The sequence below is a fragment of the Rana temporaria genome, chromosome 6 (assembly GCF_905171775.1).
Source record: "Rana temporaria chromosome 6, aRanTem1.1, whole genome shotgun sequence".
NCBI lineage: Eukaryota > Metazoa > Chordata > Amphibia > Anura > Ranidae > Rana > Rana temporaria.
Window position 1 is genome coordinate 44067340 of NC_053494.1, and position 16141 is coordinate 44083480.

General features: G+C 44.1%; 1 protein-coding gene across 3 annotated transcripts in view; it reads left to right on the top strand.

Annotated features, from left to right (window-relative positions):
- LOC120943429 (BTB/POZ domain-containing protein KCTD5-like) overlaps positions 1-16141 on the top strand; it is a 75641-nt gene that overhangs the window by 18665 nt on the left and 40835 nt on the right. For all 3 annotated transcript variants that reach the window (XM_040356719.1, XM_040356721.1, XM_040356720.1), the window contains exon 2: positions 7174-7282. In XM_040356719.1, the coding sequence (XP_040212653.1) occupies positions 7174-7282 (109 nt within the window). The remainder of the gene's footprint in view (positions 1-7173; positions 7283-16141) is intronic.

Here is a 16141-nt window from a genome sequence, read left to right on the forward strand (position 1 = left end):
GAAGGGGATGAAAGTGCCTGGTATTGAGGTGGTTAAACAGGTTTATATTTTTTTCTAGAGCATGTGCATTATATAACTTAGAATTTGTTTGTGCTCACTAACTATTGTTTGTGCTCACTAACTATCTATCTGAAAATGAATAGTTTTGAACGTAGTTCTACTAGTGTATGGTCAGCTTTAGAGTGACAAGTGGAGCCTAATTGGCTTATACTTCTGGCATTTTCCCTGCCCAGCCCTTCATTACAGGGGCAAATATAAAGACAGATTAATGTACTTTTATAAGCTGTCCTTCCAATGAACACGTAGCTAGGTTAAATGTTTAATTTTTCTGGCATTGATTTTTATTTTTTTTGCACAGCTAAAGAATAAATAAACAAAAAACAAACTGTAAACTTATGGTATATCTAGTGATATACATAAAGTTCTTGCGTTCCTTATCTCTGTGCTTTTATAGTATTGTAGAAATGTATGCCCAAATTTAAAGATTTTGGTGAGTGGAGCAGGGTAGAACTCCACTGTTGGGTTGATCTGCATAGAAGTAGAGGCCGTAATTTCCTGATAAATGCCTAAAATTTTTACTTGCTACTCCCGTGTTTCCCAGAATATAAGCCCGGGTCTTATATTAATTTTGGCAGACAAAAACACACTAGGGCTTATTTTCGGGACAGGTCTTATGCCCTGTGCTGTCTTCTCTCTCCCATGCCTGTCAGAAATCCCATGTGGAAACGTGTAAAGTGCTTGTAAAATCCTAGAATCCACTCATAAAGCACCACATATTGCAAAATGTGTACGTCTCTGCAATCCATTAGTGCCACATACCTTCTTATAGTGCTGGGCACATCTGTAACCCACCGGAGCTCTCTTCCCCTCTTCGAGCACTGCAGAGGGAGGGGGCCCTGACATTCCCCGCTGACAGCTTGCAGAAGAGCAGAAAGACATCAGCTGAGCGCCGCTCGGCGCTTCCATGGCCAGCCGAAGCCCTCATCCCAGCTCCGAGCACTGTAGAGGGAGGGGGGCCCAACATCCCCCGCTGACAGCTTGCAGAAGAGCAGCGCACAGTGACATCAGCTAAGCGCCGCTCGGTGCTTCTGTGCCCCATCGGAAGCCTCTTCCCAGCTCTGAGAACTGCAGATGGAGGGGGGCTTGAGATCCCCCACTGACAGCTGAGAGGAAAAGAGAAGAGGAGAGCAGCGTGAGATCAGCTGAGAGCAGTGGGAGGTCAGCGCTATGCCGAAGGTATTTGGCACAACTAGATTGCATAAACACACACAGTCTACACGTAATAACACTGTAATAGAGTGGATTCTAGTATTTCAACAGCACTTTAAACTAGGTCTTGTTTTCAGGGTAGGTCTTATTTTCGGGGAAACATGGTATTACATTGTTGAAAGAGTATCTATAGCCACCTTTCTCCAACTTTTTACCCCAGATAAACCCCTTAAACTTTCAGGTCTTGGCAAACCCCTTTTTTAAATCCAGTTCATTGGGTTTCCATAGTGAAAATACCCCTTACACTGGTGGTCAGTATGAAGAGTGCTTCCATTAAGATGGTCAGAATGGCACCCTTACAGGCAGCTAAAAAGATTATTGGTGGAATGCTTCTAATTTGCCAATTATTGTTTTCAGAAGAGGAGGCTTGGGGTCACTCTGTGTGATCGCATTGCACAGAGCAGGTGAGTATAACATGTTATGTAATAAATGAATAAATAAAACGCTAAACTTTTTATAACCACTTTATTATAAACATGGCATGTGTGAGATTTAATGACTGCAGTTGCTCTGGCTTCAATAATTCAAGGCACTGACCCAACCATATGGCAGCCCATTGTTTTGCTCCTAACTTGGGTTTCCTTTGATCATTTTGCCCTGATAAGGCTTATGACGGCTTCTCTTTAATGTGTAATACAGAGTTGCCCTTTTCCTGAGATGTAGAAGCATTGGTCACAGCTGTTGGATTCTGCACAACACAAATTGTTTGTCAATCTACTAATGCCATAACACTTATTATTCTTGCTCACTTGTAAGTGTCTAAAGTTCCACAAGGGAAATGATTTGTGTCTTGGGAATTCTAGATTTACTTAGCTGCTCTTCAGCAATATGTTAGCAGCAAGTACATGATAATAATTACATGAATATATCTATTCCCCAGATGTTACTTCCTTGTACATACTGTACATGCTCAACTATCGGTGGATTTGCTGCCTATTTATCTGTTTTTGAGTACATTTGAGATGTGCGTGGTTGTGGGATTGAGAGTCTCAATTGTATACCGTTTTTATTTTGCCCTTATGTGTGTCATATGGCACGCTCAGGCTTTATAGTAAAAATAGTGAGCTAAATAGTGAACTGTGTCAGAGTATTATGCATTGCAGGTTATGGTACAGTCAAGATGCATGTGAAAGCAGACCCAGTTTCATGTATTTTTAAGTATATGGCAATGTTAATTAACCACTTGCTTACTGGGCACATATACCCCCTTCCTGCCCAGGTGAAATTTCAGCTTCCGGGATTGTGTCGCTTTAACTGACAATTGTGCGGCGTGGCTCCAAAACAAAATTGACGTCCTTTTTTTTTTTTTTTTCCCACAAATAGAGCTTTCTTTTGGTGGTATTTGATCACCTCTGCGGTTTTTATTTTTTGCGCTATAAACAAAAAAAGAGCGTAAATTTTGAAAAAAAAAAATTTTTTACTTGTTGCTATAATAAATTGCCCAATTTTATTTTATTTTTTCTCAGTCTAGGCCGATATGTATTCTACATATGTTTTGGTTAAAAAAAAAAAAAATCGCAATAAGTGACTGGTTTGCGCAAAAGTTATAGCGCCTACAAAATAGGGGACAGAATTGTTATTTTATTCTTTTTACTAGTAATGGCGGCCATCTCTGATTTTTATTGGGACTGCGACATTATGGCGGACACATCGCACATTTTTGACACATTTTTGGCACCATTCACATTTATACTGCGATCAGTGCTATAAATATGCACTGATTACTGTATAAATGTGACTGGCATTGAAGGGGTTAAAACTAGGGGGTGAGGGAGGGGTTAAATGTGTACCCTGCATCGTGTTCTAACTGTGTGGGGGGAGGGGGGTGACTGGGGGAGGTGACCGATCTGTGTCCCTATGTACAAGGGACACAGATCGGTCTCCTCTCTCCCTGACAGGACATGATCTGTGTGTTTACACACACAGATCCATGTCCTTGTCTCTGTGACCGCGGGTCGCGGGTGCCTAGCGGACATCGCGGCCGCCAGGCACGCCCATAGACATCTCAGTGATGCGGCGGGCGCGCGCCCCCCAGTGGCCAGGAGGAGCGGAGGCCGTATAAAGACGGCCACTCAGAGATTTAGAGCCACCCTGCGGCCGTACAAAGTTGTACGGCCGTCGGGAAGTGGTTAAGATTGTGTGTGTGTGTGTGTGTGTGTGTGTGTGTGTGTGTGTGTGTGTGTGTGTGTGTGTTTGTTTGTTTGTTTGTTTGTTTGTTTTTTTTTTTGTTTTTTTATTTATATAGAGTAAGATTTATTTTTGCTCTGTATGTCCCATTAAGGATATTTCCCATCACTTCCTGTCCCATAGCCAAACCAGGAAGTGATACAATCCCTCTGAAATGAAGTAATACCTTGTCAGCGGGCTCACCAGAACTAGTGTCCTCATTGGAAGATTTCCCTACTGTTTCAGTTCTGGAGACAATCTAAGATTTTTGTTTTCACTTTTAAGCCCCATACAAACTATTAGATTTTCTGCAGATTTTTGTCTTCAGATTTGCCAAAACCATGTAGTGCAAGAGCCTGCCTGATTGCATACAAATTTAAACTCTTAAGGTTCGACCTCATATTATATGGTTTTGGCAAATCTGAAGATAAAACTATGCAGAGAATCTAATAGTGTGTAAGAGGTCTTGGTGATGATGGTAAACGGCACAAATGAGCTGTGTCGCCGTAACCGAGGCAGAACTGACCGGAAGTAATGGAAGTCTGCCCAATGTGGGTGCAGAGCAGGATTAATATAAAAAGGTTTGAGGCAACGTAAAAGCCCTCCTACAAACCAGTGTGATGCGCTGTAGAGGCTTCCTAAACCACGTGGATAAAACCGATAGCTACAAGTATTATGAATCCTCAAGAAGGGCTTTTGGGTTCTTTGAAGTCCACTTCACCGTAACCAGTCTAGTTCTATTTTCTCTTTTGGTTTCTAAGACCTTCTATTCACAATCTAATAAATAAGTAATACTTGGTGTTTCCCTTCCATACTATATCCCAAAGAATTGTCTGGCTTAAATGGGTCTAGTGTGCCTTCTACTCAGCAGTACTCCTACAACATCTGCAGTTTTTGAGTGCAGGAGAATCTTTGAACAAGTACCGTATGTACTCGGGCATAAGCGGTTTTTTTTTTTAAGCATGTTTTTTTGTGCTGAAAATGCCCCCCTCGGCTTATACTCAAGTCACCTTTTTGTGCCCGCTCTCCCAGACTTTGGGGACCCGGTACCGGCCGGGTGGACCTATGGCCGGGGAGCACCAATTTTTCAAACCCAGGCACCCCTTCCGTAGACTCCCATGTTAAATGGTAATTTCTCTGGGGACCCGGTATCGGCCGGTTGTAGGTCCCCTGGACCCGGAACTTGGCACACATATAGCCCCATCTCTCCTCTAAAAGTGTGCAAAGTTTGTTGTCTGGGGGACCTACGGCTGGGAAGCACCGATTAAAAAAAAAAAAAAAGGGGGAACCCCTTCCATAGACTCCCATGTTAAACGTCAGTCTAGTCATGGGCACAGTGAGGCATGCAGATGGACACCCTAGGCTTATACTCAAATCCATACGTTTTCCCAGTTTTTTTGTGGTAAAATTGGGTGCCTCGGCTTATATTCGGGTCAGCTTATACCTGAGTATATACGGTACTACCACAACAAACTAGGCACATTTTAAAGCACCAAGGCATTGCTTTTTACTTTCTGGATGTGGTTCAGTTGCACCGTTCTTATTGTGCTCTATTGAATATCCTTACCTCCAAGGATAAAACTATATCCTGGTTTTCATTTATGCTGTTTTGCATTATTCATGTATTCTGTGCTCTGTGCAAATGATATCCTGTTGTGCAGGTGCCTTGTGCATAAAAGAGCACTTCCCTTTCAAAATTGGTTTTCTTAACCACTTGAGCTCCGGAAACTTTTAACCACTTCCCGACCGCCGCATGGAGATATACGTCGGCAGAATGGCACGTACAGGCACATTGGCGTACCTGTACGTCCCTGCCTAGACGTGGGTTGGGGTTCCGATCGGGACCCCCCCCCCCCCCGCTACATGAGGCGGTCGGATTCCCGCGGGGAGTGATCCGGGACGACGGCGCGGCTATTCGTTTATAGCCGCTCGTCGCGATCTGTATGTAAACACGGCTTCCCCGTGCTTCACTGTGGCGGCGGCATCGATCGAGTGATCCCTTTTATAGGGAGACTCGATCGATGACGTCACTCCTACAGCCACACCCCCCTACAGTAGTAAACACACACTAGGTGAACCCTAACCCCTACAGCGCCCCCTGTGGTTAACTCCCAAACTGCAACTGTCATTTTCACAATAAACACTGCAATTTTAAATGCATTTTTTGCTGTGAAAATGACAATGGTCCCAAAAATGTGTCAAAATTGTCCGCCATAATGTCGCAGTCACAAAAAAAATCGCTGATCGCCGTCATTAGTAGTAAAAAAAAAAAAAGTTTATAAAAATATCCCCAATTGTGTAAACGCTATAAATTTTGCGCAAACCAACCGATAAACGCTTATTGCGATTTTTTTTTTTTTTTTTTATTTATTTTTTTTTTTTTTTTTACCAAAAATATGTAGAAGAATACGTATCGGCCTAAATTGAGGAAAAAAAACTATTTTTCTATATATTTTTGGGGGATATTTATTATAGCAAAAAGTAAAAAATATTGAATTTTTTTCAAAATTGTCACTCTATTTTTGTTTATAGCGCAAAAAATAAAAACCGCAGAGTTGATCAAATACCACCAAAAGAAAGCACTATTTGTGGGGAAAAAAGTACGCCAATTTTGTTTGGGAGCCACATCGCACGACCGCGCAATTGTCTGTTAAAGCGACGCAGTGCCGAATTGTAAAAACCCCTTGGGTCATTTAGCAGCATTTTGGTCCGGTCCTTAAGTGGTTAAAGGCTAAATTCACCTTTGTAAAAAAAAATAAAAAACAAATGTGCATATTTTTTGCAGCAAACAAATTTGCTATTTTTTATTTTTTTTCATAAGTTCGCTGGGTGCAATGCCAGGCTCCTGCACATGCTGCCTGAAGCTCTACTGGACTTACCGTGTGTGTGTGTGTGTGTGTGTGTGTGTGGTCAGCCTACAATAGATCATTATAGCAGTTATCTATTATATAGCATTGTATTAGTTGCTGTATGAAAGCCTGGGCAAAGCTACGACGGCTCTGCCTGGCCCTCTAAATTCACTAAATGAATGTGCAGTGACGTCATCACACTCCCAATGTAAACACACAACGGGGAAGTGGAGTGCTCTGTGGAAGCCCAGGAGCTGAAACATAGTGCTGCATGTGAGCTGTCACAGGTAGCTGGTGGTTCCAGTGCTTACCCCTGCCAGGACCCACAGGAGCTGCTGACCCCTGCCACAGTTCAAAATGGCACTGGGATAAATATCTGCTATGTCAATGTCATTTTAAAACTACGCCGGGGGGGGGGAAATGTGGTCAACAAGCTTGTATAAGAGTTTAAACCTAATGTTATAAAATTGTTATGAAAAGCATTTCACTATCGACTGGGGAAAGTTGCTGCTGAAATGTGAGTACTATTGTATTGAACGGGTCTATACATCACTGTACATAAATGCATTAAGGTTATGGGATGGAGATATGCTTTATTAAAGTGAGATACCCTTTAAAGTTAAATGGTATACAAAAAAAAATGTTGTTTTTATAATTTATTTTCCCCATTCCTTCGTAACCTATTCTTTAGATGAGGTTTTACAAAATATGCCTGACGTGTTTAAAAAAAAAAACACCATTGAACCTGCTTTGGTAGCTAGTGATTGGATGTGGGGCGGATGGGGGGGACTGCACATATATTGGAATTTGGATCCTTTTGACAGTGCACTGTACAGGATGTAGCATAAGCCTTTTAATTGTCTAATTCATCTACATTTCATGTTTGCAGGATGAAATTGGTGCCTATATAATAGACCGGGACCCCACATACTTTGGGCCAGTGTTGAACTATTTGAGACACGGGAAGCTGGTGATAAACAAAGACCTAGCAGAAGAAGGTAAGCTATTCAGAGTATCCCTCCCCTTCCCTATTTTATTTTATCTTTATGAAAATATATATACACAGATAGAAGCCAAATGATTTGTATTTCTGTTCATCCGGTCTTGAGATTTGCATAGTTACGAAAGGCAGAACTTTCTACGTTACTATTAAAGGCCAACTGAACTTTCAGTTTAAATCAACAATTGAGGGACATCTTCACAAAAGGTGTGCAAAGTTTTACTGTTAATGAGTCATCAGCTGTCAGCGGGGGTTCCCCGCTGAATGGAAAAATAAAACATTGGGTGCAAAAAAATTCTCGAAAAAAACAGTGTGGTGTCTCACAAACCCCTCCCCAAAATCCACACCAGACCCTTATCTGAGCCGCATGCCCTCAACATGGGAGGGGTGGGTGCTTTGGGGTGGTGGGGGCTCTGCACCCCCCCACAGCACACTGCTTCCACGTTGATGAGGACAAGGGCCTCTTCCTGACAACCCTAGCTGGTGGTTGTAGGGGGTCTGTGGGCAGGGGCTTATCGGAATCTGAACCCCCCCCCCTTTACACAAGAGCTGTATTTTGATAATTCCTTTATTCATAGCTCTGCCGTCTTCTGCTTCCCATTGTCTTCTCAAGCTGTCTCTTCCCACAGCCATCCTCTTCCTCACCGCTGCTGGTTACTAAAGTTTTTTTTAAAAAAAAAAGCCGCTCTTATTCTGTTGATGTCTTCATCTGTTTTGTTGTCGCCCGCTCTCTACCGACTCTTGTATAGCAATGGGGTGTGGCCATCTGATGACATCACCCGGAGAGCCCGTCGCTTGTCCCGCTCCAGAGCTTTCTTTTACTTTCAGTGGGTAAACCCCTCTGACAGCCAGTAGTGTATTTAGGTTTTGTGCTTGCCCTAGGCCTGACTAAACTCGTGCATTGCCTAATTTAAATATGACACTCCCCTTCCTGTCAAGGCCACACCCCGGGAACATGTGGGGAATATAATGCAAGGTTTCCCTAAGCATAATTTATCCAAACATTATGCTAAATATCACAACCAGCAACTTAATGGGACTCTCTTTATCCCGATTTGAAAAACGTTGTCCATACTGGAGAGTAGAGGTCGACCGATATGGGTTTTTCTCTGGCCGATGCCGATATTTGGAAATCGGGGCGGCCGATGGTCGATAGTGCCAACCAGTGCATCACCTCAGTGCCAACCACTGCATCACCTCATCAGTGCCAACCACTGCATCACCTCATCAGTGCCAACCACTGCATCACCTCATCAGTGCCAACCACTGCATCACCTCATCAGTGCCAACCACTGCATCACCTCATCAGTGCCAACCAATGCCCACCAGTACAGCCCAATGTCATTCACTCATCAATGCCCACCAGCCTAGCACAAGACTCCATTTGTCCCAGGCCCTGACGTGCTGCTCTGCCTCTGCCTCCAATCCCCAGAATGCAGAGCGGGCCGGTAACGGCCAATCGGTGGCCGCCGCTGCCGACATCCTCCACTGTAAAGAAAAAGTCCCCTGACAGCTGCGCGCCCTGCCTTTGCCTACAAACCCCAAAATGCAGCGCAGGCCGACAGTTACCGTTTTTTTTCCAGAGTGGAGGATGTCGGCAGCGGTGGCCGCCGATTGGCGGTTACAGGTCCGCTGCCGACTTCCTAAAACTAAAAATAAAATAGTCAGCAGATAGCAGCGAGCGGGCCCCTCCTCCTCTGGGTGTAAACAGAGGGGAGGGCTGCCGCGCTGGGTGTACCAAGATGGGCGCGGCTCTGGAGCTAGGCCGAAGCCGAGGCCTTTCCTAATGCTGTGACCGCGGCGGCAATCCGCGGATTGCTGCCACGGTCACAGCATCAGGAAAGGCCGCGGCTTCGGCCTAGCTCCGGATCCGAGGCACCGCCAACGGCCATGTTAAATATCGGCCTAATTTGGATGAAAATCGGCCGATGCCGATTTCTCCAAAACAGCCAAATATCGGCCAATATATCGGCCTGCCAATATATCGGTCGACCTCTACTGGAGAGGCACTAATGGGGTTTCCTCTATTTCTAAACTTGAAACCAAGTGGATTTTTGATATGAGATCTTATGTGCCACATGTTTTAAATGTTATCAGGGCTTCCCTTAGTTAAAATGGCGACGTTTAAGTGTCTTAGTATAGCCCTTCCGCTTTTTGCCCTCAGTTAAGATGGCGGTGCGGCGGCATTTAAGGGCATGCGTGATGACGCAGCAGCCCATCCCAGACGACGTCCAGTAGTGACGAAATGCGTAGGATGTGGCCTGTACTGACGACATCACGTTTCTCCAAACTGAGATTCGTTGACACGGCAAGCCGAACGAGCGGAGGAGACTCCGCAAGACACTGTGCCCGTATACATTGCGCACTAATACTACATATCTGTAAGTGCATTACTACTTTTTTATTAAAATATACATCACAGTATACACTATGTAGTCCTTTTTGTGCCTTACCATCTGTTCATATCGGTTCCAACTGTGAGTCTATAAGGAGACTTTAAAACCCTGCGCCTTCACTGACCGCCGTGATGGTCACTTTCTATGGTAAGGAGAATACATCACCAGCACTTGGGTGCCTCTATTGGTGGAAGGAAGTTTTTTTTTTTTCTATTTTCTTCACAAAGATTGATTCATCTGACGACTGAGTTTCTAGGATTTATCCATTAGCACACATTACCGTATTTATCGCGGTATAGCACGCTCCCGTGTATACCGCGCACCCCTAAAGTTGCCCCCGAAATTCCTGTAAAAAAAAAGTTATATGATTTTATTACTTACAGTGTCTTCCCAGCGTCCATCTTCTGGTCCGGCGTCCGTCTGCGGCCTCGGTGGTGTCCTCCCGGCTTCTCCAGCGCTCGCCTCAAGTCGAGTTCCCGCGCTCAGTTCGAACGCCTCCGCCGACATATACCGAGTGCAGTACACTCGGGTACATTCGGCAAGGCTCGGCTTCGCTCGCGCTCACGCTCTGTGACGTTTATGCGTGAGCACGAGCGAAGCCGAGCCTAGCCGAATGTACCCGAGTGTACTGTACTCGGTATATGTCGGCGCAGGAATTCAAACTGAGCGCGGGAAGCGGCTATCGGCGTATATCGTGCACCCACGATTTTCCCCTTATTTTAAGGGGGAAAAAAGTGCGCGATATACGCCGATAAATTACCGACGGTAATTTGCGAATATTGAAACTTATATATTGCACTATATTTATTTAACTACTTATTCATTTATTTACGTATTCATTTTTTACTTTATTATTTTATACACACATGTCTTTTCATGGTGTTGTTGTTTATGTGCAATTGCTTTGATTCACGTATTTTATTCACTTTTAACCCTTTATTGGGGTTTCTTATCATTGTAGCGCTGTACCTAGCACAGAACGCATGTTTAAGACCCACCCTGAAATTTCCGAGTGGGGACACTAGTTCAATAGGCAATGGATTCCCTTAATTTGCATAGATTTCCTCTCACTTCCTGTTTGGCTATGGGGCAGGATGTGAAATCTTTGCAATGGGACAGGGATGGTAAAAAATAACTGACAGGGGCTAAAACCCTCCCTTACTGTATCCAAAATGGAAAAAAAAAAAGTGTTGCCTATAGTTCTGCTTTAAGCACAAATTTCTGATAATTTTATGGAGAGGACTAAGAAGATCTAACCATTCCAATGGTGCAGCAGAAAACATATAGCACCGTGAGGAAGGTTTGTGGTCCAGGATGATCGGACAGTCAAAACAGCCGCCCCCACAGTTGCAGAATGCCGGCCGCCTGCATACCGGAAGCAGTGCGGCTGCTTTATGGGGGCGCTAGACTAAATTTGGCTTTTTGCCCAGTCCGCCCCATAAGACTGGCGATAACGGTGTAGCACAAGCCGGCGGGGAATCTTTTTGTGCTGCCCCCCTACAAAGTGCTGGCCTGGGCCTTGTTGGCCTAGGCCAGGATACAGCGTTGCTGACAGCTAATGACTCATCAGTTGCTAAAGACGCAGCAGCCGGCTTCCCAGCCCCCTCCCTAGCAGCCAGCTATATACAATGTGTTTTAGGGAAAAAATTGAAACGCCCGAAAACTGCTTGCAAAATGCACTGAAAAACGTGCCTGAAAAATGCATCAAGCACAGCCGTGAACATTTTATAGCAACACCCCCCTCCCCTTGTGTCCCTTGGACAGTAAAGGAGCAGCAGAATGAGGACATTTCTGGTCTCTCTTGTTTTCTACTCCTGTCTTGGTCCTTCTCCACATATTTGCCAGCATTTCACCTGGTTGGCTTCCATTGCTGTCCCTTAACACTCCAAGTCTTCTGCCAGTCATTGCTGATGTATAATGGATTGCAAAGGCTGATACAAAGTCAAATGCAGTACTTGCATTAGTTGCATTAAATATTTATTTTATTTGTTTAGAACATTGACAACGGCATTACTTTGTAATATATCCCTCAAGTTTATCTGTAAGTTCCTGGCGTCTTACTAAAATAAATACAAAGTGGAGATTTTGTCCAAAGCAGATGAAGCATTTCGTTCTGAAATCAGGTTACCATGACCTGACTTTGTTCTTGACTTAAAAGGTAGTTATGTGTATCAGGAGGTAGAAGATGAATTCTGTTTTGTTATATATTACTAATGTTTTTTACCACTTTAGAGTTGGATGCAATGTTTTTTTTTTTTTTTTTTTGTGTAGCAGAGTTGAAGGAGAAGTACCCTGTTTTAAGTCCAATTAAGAAATAAGTATAACCTCTATCGTCTACATCAATCTTTATATAGTTGCATATCTCTGATCAGGTTAAAATACTTTTTTGCTGCTCAGGCGTACTGTACTTTTTTTTTTTAAGCCACTACTTCCCCTTTACAATTGAGTGCGACACTGGGTGTTGACAATGGGGGGGGGGGGGGGGGGGGGAAGTCGCTCCCTCCTTATTTTTTGTGCCAGTTGATCTGACTTTGTGGTGAGTCCTTGTCTTATGTCCTGTCTGTTTTGGTTTTGAATAAAATGGTCCCATCAAATCTGACTTGCAATGGAAGCGTTTGTGTTCACTTATTTGGTTGTTGATTGGTTTCTACCATCCTTTGACTTGGGAAGGAGGGAGCAGCTCTTAAAGCGGTGTTAATGGCATTGTGTGTGTGGTTTTTTTTTTAACTCACAAACATGTTGTACTTGCCTATTGTGTGCACTGGTTTTGCACAGAGCAGCCCCAGTCATCCTCTTCTTGGGTGCCGTGTTGGTGCTTCTGGCCCCTCCCTTCTGCCAAGTGCCCCCACAGCAAGCAGCTTGCACCACTGTGCTGCCCATTATTATATCTTTTCATGTGACAACACTGAAGAAATTACATTTTGCTACAATGTGAAGTAGTGAGTGTATAGTGTAAATTTGCTGTCCCCTCTTGTATAATTTAACATACAGCCATTTAATGTCTAAACCGCTGGCAACAAAAGTGAGTACATTCCTAACTGACAATGTCCAAATTGGACCCAATTCGCCATTTTCCCTCTCCGGTGTCATGTGACTTGGTGTTACAAGGTCTCGGATATTAATGGGGAGCAGGTGTGTTAAATTTGGTTTTATCTCTCACTCTCTCATACTGGTCACTGGAAGTTCAGCATGAAACCTCATGGCAAAGAGCTCTCTGAGGATCTGATAAGAATTGAGGTTCTACATAAAGATGGCCTAGGCTATAAGAAGATTGCCAAGACTCTGAAACTAAGCTGCAATAAGGTGGGCCAAGATCATACAGCGGTTTAACAGGACAGGTTCCACTCGGAACAGGCCTCACCATGGCCGACCAAAGAAGTTGAGTGCTCGTGCTCACCGTCATATCCAGAGGTTGTCTTTGGGAAATAGACATATGAGTGCTGCCAGCATTGCTGCAGAGGTTGAAGGGGTGGATCAGCCTGTCGGTCCTCAGACCATGCAAAGTATGCTGCATCAAATTGGTCTGCATGGCTGTTGTCCCAGAAGGAAGCCTCTTCTAAAGCTGATGCACACGAAAGCCTGCAAACAGTTTGCTGAAGACAAGCAGACTAAGCACATGGATTACTGGAACCATGTCCTGAGGTCTGATGAGACCAAGAAACTTATTTGGTTCAGATGGTGTCAAGCATGTGTGGCGGCAACCAGGTGAGGAGTACATAGACAAGTGTGTCTTGCCCACAGTCAAGCATGGTGGTGGGAGTGTCATGGTCTGGGGTTGTATGAGTGCTGCTGGCACTGGGGAGCTACAGTTCATTGAGGGAACCATGAATGCCAACATGTACTGTGACATACTGAAGCAGAGCATGATCCCCTGCCTTTGGAGACTGGGTCGCAGGGCAGTATTCCAACATAACAACCCCAAACACACATCCAAGACAACCACTGCCTTGCTAAAGAAGCTGAGGGTAGATGGTGATGGACTGGCCAAGCATGTCTCCAGACCTAAACCCTATTGAGCATCTGTGGGGCATCCTCAAACGGAAGGTGGAGGAGCGCAAGATCTCTAACATCCACAAGCTCCGTGATGTCGTCATGAAGGAGTGGAAGAGGACTTCAGTGGCAACCTGTGAAACTCTGGTCAACTCCATGCCCAAGAGGGTTAAGGCAGTGCTGGAAAATAATGGTGGCTACTTTGGGCCCTATTTGGACATTTTAACTTAGGGGTGTACTCTCTTTTGTTGGCAGCAGTTTAGACATTAATGGCTGTGTGTTGTTTTTTTGAAGGGACAGAAAATTTACACTGTTATACAAACTGTACACTCAATACTTTACATTGTAGAAAAGTGTTATTTCTTCACACACACGTCATGATATAGCCATGTATTTCCTAATCTGATGTTTAAGCCTCAGTAGGGATGGCTGACCCAGACTCTTGCAAAGCTGAATTACCTGTTTGCTTAGGAGATATTTGAGGTGTGACTGTCATCATAATCACGTAAAGCAATGACTTCTAACTGCTTTATTAATGTTTACTCATTTCCAGCTCCAGTTAAAACAATTGAAATTGTCAGTGTTCTGCAAATGTCTATAATTGTAAGGTTTCACATTGGCTTTACCGTGGGCCTAAAAGAAGAGCAGTCGTTTGTATAATCTTGTCTCTATCACCAGTCTGCATAATGAATACATCGGTATTCATGTGTTAACAGTTTGTTTTGTGTTCTGAATTCCACTTCTCTGGGCTTTGCACTAAGGCTTTACTCACATGTCAGCATTTTAAATCGTGAGCAGATTTGCCATGAATCTGCCCGCAATTTGAAAGCGCTGATGTGTGAATGGCAAATCGGTACTTGAATTTGAAATGATTTTCATTTGAATGACACCTCAAATCGTGGGCCGGGTCTACAGTGATTGTCACAAGTTAAATCGTGGCACCACTCATCGTGGGAAGTGTGTCGCCCAAAAGTAGTGCCTGAACTTTTTTTGGGCGATTGTTGGCGTGATTTCAGCACGATGTATCAAGCGACAATTGCAGCAGACTCACGCCACGATTTTAAGTGTCATTCAAATGAATGCAAGGCAAGTCCTGTGATTTTTGCCATTTACACATCCGCGCTTTCATATTGCGGGCAGATACACTGCAAATCTGCCCGGGTTTCAAAATGCTGATGTGTGAATGCAGCCTTAGTGGAGTTGCACAATTAATCGTTAATCAAAATCGCGATTTATTTTCCAAATTCTATGCAGTTTTCTGCTTAAGCCCACAGCTGTCAAAACACAAAACAGGCAGTCTGCCAAGTTTCACAACATTCCTCAGCCTGCTGAGCCAACTATAAACATTGTAACCTTTTTGTTCTTTAGATCAGGGGTCTCCAAACATTCTAAACAAAGGGCCAGTTTATTGTCCTTCAAGACTCTTGGAGGGCTGGATTTTGGCCAGCGGGAGAGAAAATTTTCCTGGCATCAGTGGGAGTAAACATCTGCTATTAGGGGGAGGAATAGTGCTCCATTGCTGGTATCATAGGGAGGAATAGTGCCCCATTAGTGGTGTCAGTGGGAGAAATGGTACTCCATTAACGGAATCAGATGGCAGAATAGTGTCTCGTATCATTGGGAGGGATAGTGCTCCAAGGCCTGAATAAAGGCAAGCAAAGGGCCGCATCCAGCCATCAGGCCGCAGTTTGGAGACCACTGCTTTAGATCAAAGGAATGAACGAGGGAAGTTTAACCCCTTACAGATTAAACCCTTAAAGATTAAACCCTTTTGTCACACTTGTTGGTTTCAAGTTAATCAGTATTTTTTGCTAGAAAATTACTTGGAACCCCCAAACATATATATTTTTTTAGTAGAGACCCTAGAGAATAATTTTAGGTCACCCTGTATTTGCACAGCGGTCTTTCAAATGCAATCCCCTACCGACGCCCTCCGGTGCTTCTACCATCTGACCGCTGCAATCGGTGAGTCGGAGAAGGGATTCGCCGGGCCCGGATGTCCACCATAGAAATTTCCGGCGGACCAGATGGTCGCCGGAATCTCTATGATCATCGGAGACCGAGAGCAATGTTATGACGTCACGCCCGGCCTCTGCATTTAAAAAAAAAACGGCGCCGCCTCGGCTGGGAAGCCAAAATCTTCTTTTTTTTTTTATTTATTTTTTATATTTAGGCTTCCCAGCCTAGAGGTAAGATATATTTAATAAATCAAAGTGCCTCTGTCCCTATGTGCTCGCACGCAGAAGCGAACACATACGCAAGTCCTGCCCACATATGAAAACAGTGTTGAAACCACACATGTGACATGTCGCCGCGAACGTTGGAGCGAGAGCAATAATTCTAGCCCCAGGCCTTCTCTTTAACTCAAAACATGTAACCAGTAAAAAAATTAAAGCAACGCCTATGGGGATTTTTAAGTACCGAAGCTTGACCCCATTCCACAAGCGTGTGCAATATTGAAGCATGACATG